At 43.6% G+C, this 3746-nt stretch overlaps 1 protein-coding gene across 1 annotated transcript in view; it reads left to right on the top strand.

Moving 5' to 3' along the window:
- FTO (fat mass and obesity associated) overlaps positions 1 to 3746 on the top strand; it is a 425927-nt gene that overhangs the window by 109556 nt on the left and 312625 nt on the right. The window contains exon 2 of the mRNA XM_010861935.1: positions 469 to 546. Within this exon, the coding sequence (XP_010860237.1) occupies positions 469 to 546 (78 nt within the window). The remainder of the gene's footprint in view (positions 1 to 468; positions 547 to 3746) is intronic.

Below are 3746 nucleotides of genomic sequence, written 5' to 3'. Positions count from 1 at the left end.
TGAGATGACTCAAAAGATGACTCTAGCAATGAAGAAAAAGATCCTGGTATTAAAGAGTGAAGCAAATTGCTTCCTGAAATGTGAGAGTGAATAAAATAATTATTTCTAAGTTAATATTTTATATGATGTAATTTAAATGCATATGTAATTAAGTTGACACATTTTATAACTGACTTTTGGCTAGCTTTTTCCTCTAAAGTTTATACATTTAAGTCGGCTAACTTTTGGAGGGTATTCTTTTATTAGAAAAATAAGGCATTGTCAGCCTGGATGGGAGGGGGTTTGGAGGGAGAATGGATACATGTATGTGTGTGACTGAGCCCCTTTGCTGTTCACCTGAAACTTTCACATTGTTTGTTAATTGGCTGTACCCCCAATGCAAAATAAAAAGTTAAAAAAAAGAAGACATTGTCTTATATTTTGAGTCTGTTTATAATTTAGTCACCTATAATCATTATTTTTAAACAGAAACTGAGGCTTCTTGAAGAGCTTGAAGACACGTGGCTTCCCTACCTGACCCCCAAAGACGATGAATTCTATCAGCAGGTAAGGTCTTTTAACATTTGTCAATTTCCATTGATTTTTTTTTCCCCCTTGATCTACCTTATTTTGCCTATGAAGCAACTGTGGTCTAGAGAGATTAAATGAGAGGTTAAGGTCTGATTTGGTCACCCATTGATTCACCCCCAGAACATATACGTTCCTGCGCAATGTTTCTGCTGTGAACTTAGTGCTTTAGAATAGTGGACTGTCTTTTCTTCCCCAAACGTTCCATGTTTTTCCCTACTTCCTTCCCTCTGCTTCTGTTTCTTCTGCACGGAATCTTCTTTTGCCCCTTATCCTGTTGCCAGATGACTAATTCTTGAGGACTTCACTGAAACATCACCTCCTTTGTGAACGTTTCTTTAACTTACCTTACCTCCAAATGGAATTGATTGCATTCGCCTGGTGCTCCTTGTACCATATAAATCACAAGGGGTCCTTGTGATTGTACCCCTCACAGTGTATTGCAGTTATAGGATTCTGTGTCTCTCCCCTGAATTAGTCAGCACTCTTTCAAATACAGCTGGCAAAATCGCAAACAAACTCACTGTGGCAAAAAAGGGAATTTATTGACTGACAACTTAGATGTCAAGGATAAGCACATGGCCGAATCCAGTTTCTCGAAAGATGTCATCGGATCACTCTTTTTCCCTGTTTCTTGGCTTGGCTTTTCTCTGGTGACTTCATGCTAGATAGGCACTCCCTTGATGGTATAAGAGGACTCTGACAGTCCTGGGGGTGTGTGGTCTTAAGCCCATAGGATCTCAGAAGAAGGTGGTGATGTCTTCTTTACTGGTTCTGACTCCCCCAGGCGTGATCTTGTTGGCCTGGTTAGAGGCATGTTTCTCTCCCCAAATCAGTCCTTGTGTTCAGGGTATTGAGATGCTTCTATCAGCCTGGCCTAGTTCCCTCACCCACTTGTGGGGTAGGGTTGGAGTATGACCATTCTCACTCAGATTGCAGGGAGGGTAGGTCAGAGATGGAGGGTTTTTCCCAAAGGGAAATTGGAGCCCTGTTAACACCAAAGAAGGAGAGGAAGGCACGCTGGGAAATAAAAATAGCCCCTTTTCACCCCTTCTTTCCTATGAGGATGTTAGCTGTTGGTGTATAAGAGCTGGGCCACATCATCTTGGTTTCTCCAGCACCCAATGTATGCTTGTTGTCACACTCTTGATTCTCCATGGAAAGAAGAGAGAAACAAATGAGCTTTACCCATCCAGAATCCCAGGTCTCCTGACTTCCAGGGTATTCTCACTTTCAGGACATCATGTGTCATCTCCCTTGTCATTAGAACTTCATCATCTGTCACCTGATCAGTCCTTTTTTGGATTGTTCTAGTTTTCCTCTTTGGAGAAGGCAATGGCACCCCACTCCAGTACTCTTGCCTGGAAAATCCCATGGATGGAGGAGCCTGGTGGGCTGCAGTCCATGGGGTCGCTAGGAGTTGGACATGACTGAGCAACTTCACTCTCACTTTTCACTTTCATGCATTGGAGAAGGAAATGGCAACCCACTCTAGTGTTCCTGCCTGGAGAACCCAGGGATGGGGGAGCCTGGTGGGCTGCTGTCAATGGGGTCGCACAGAGTCGGACACGGCTGAAGTGACTTAGCAGCAGCAGCAGAGCAGTTTTCCTCTTTACCCCTTTTTCTTAATCCTTTAAGCTGAAGTAAACACTTTTTTTTTAACCAAAACATAAATCTGAGCCTGTCAGCTTCCTGCTTCACATCCCTGTGGCTGTCCATTGCCTGGCTCCTGGATTTCCAGCCTTGGCTTCCCCATTCTTTTACCTTTTTACCCACGCTGAGCTTTGTCACTACCTCTCAGTGCTTTGGGGCTTCCCCGGTGGCTCAGCAGGTAAAGAATCCACCTGCAAAATAGGAGACACAGGAGACTCGGGTTCGATCCTTGGGTCAGGAAGATCCCCTGGAGAAGGAAATGGCAACCCACTCCAGTATTCTCACCTGAAAAATCCCATGGGCGAAGGAGCCTGGTGGGCTAGAGTCCGTGGGATCACAAAGAGTTGGACATGACTGAGCGACTAGGTACACACTCAGTGTGTTATGTTTTGGGTCTTCCAGTTACATCCTCTCCATCTCCCTTACTTGGTGAACTTCCGCATTACCCGTTAGTAACAGTTCACGTGTCATCCCCTGTAGGGTGCTTCCCTGACACCTCTGTAGCCCAGAGGGTTGTCTCTTTTCCCTCTCGTGTGTACCTGTAGTACTTCATGTGTACTTTAATTATCTGAGGTTATTGTAATGATTATATCTACTACTGTGGGCAGGAATCCCTTAGAAGAAAAGGAGTAGCCATCATAGTCAACAAGAGAGTCCGAAATGCAGTACTTGGATGCAATCTCAAAAACGACAGAATGATCTCTGTTCGTTTCCAAGGCAAACACAGAAGAACTGTACAAAAAAAGATCTTCACGACCAAGATAATCACGATGGTGTGATCACCTATCTAGAGCCAGACATTCTGGACTGTGAAGTCAAGTGGGCCTTAAGAAGCATCACTACAAACAAAGATAGTGGAGGTGATGGAATACCAGTTGAGCTATTTGGAATCCTGAAAGATGATGCTGTGAAAGTGCTACACTCAATATGTCAGCAAATTTGGAAGACTCAGCAGTGGCCACAGGACTGGAAAAGGTCAGTTTTCATTCCAATCCCAAAGAAAGGCAATGCCAAAGAATGTTCAAACTACCACACAATTGCACTCATCTCACACGCTAGTAAAGTAATGCTTAAAATTCTCCAAGCCAGGCTTCAGAAATACATGAACTGTGAACTTCCAGATGTTCAAGCTGGTTTTAGAAAAGGCAGAGGAACCAGAGATCAATATCCGCCAATATCTGCTGATAATTGAAAAAGCAAGAGTTCCAGAAAAACATCTATTTCTGCTTTATTGACTATGCCAAAGCCTTTGACTGTGTGGATCACAATAAACTGTGGAAAATTCTGAAAGAGATGGGAATACCAGACCACCTGACCTGCCTCTTGAGAAACCTATATGCAGGTCAGGAAGCAATAGTTAGAACTGGACATGGAACAACAGACTGGTTCCAAATAGGAAAAGGAGTACGTCAAAGGCTGTATATTGTCACCCTGCTTCTTTAACTTATATGCAGAGTACATCATGAGAAACTCTGGGCTGGAGGAAGCACAAGCTGGAATCAAGATTTCCGGGAGAAATGTCAATA

Source organism: Bison bison, unplaced genomic scaffold (assembly GCF_000754665.1).
Source record: "Bison bison bison isolate TAMUID 2011002044 unplaced genomic scaffold, Bison_UMD1.0 scf7180017864473, whole genome shotgun sequence".
Taxonomy (NCBI): domain Eukaryota; kingdom Metazoa; phylum Chordata; class Mammalia; order Artiodactyla; family Bovidae; genus Bison; species Bison bison.
The sequence above is the reverse complement of the archived record's forward strand: the minus strand, read 5'-3'. Positions and strand labels throughout refer to the sequence as shown.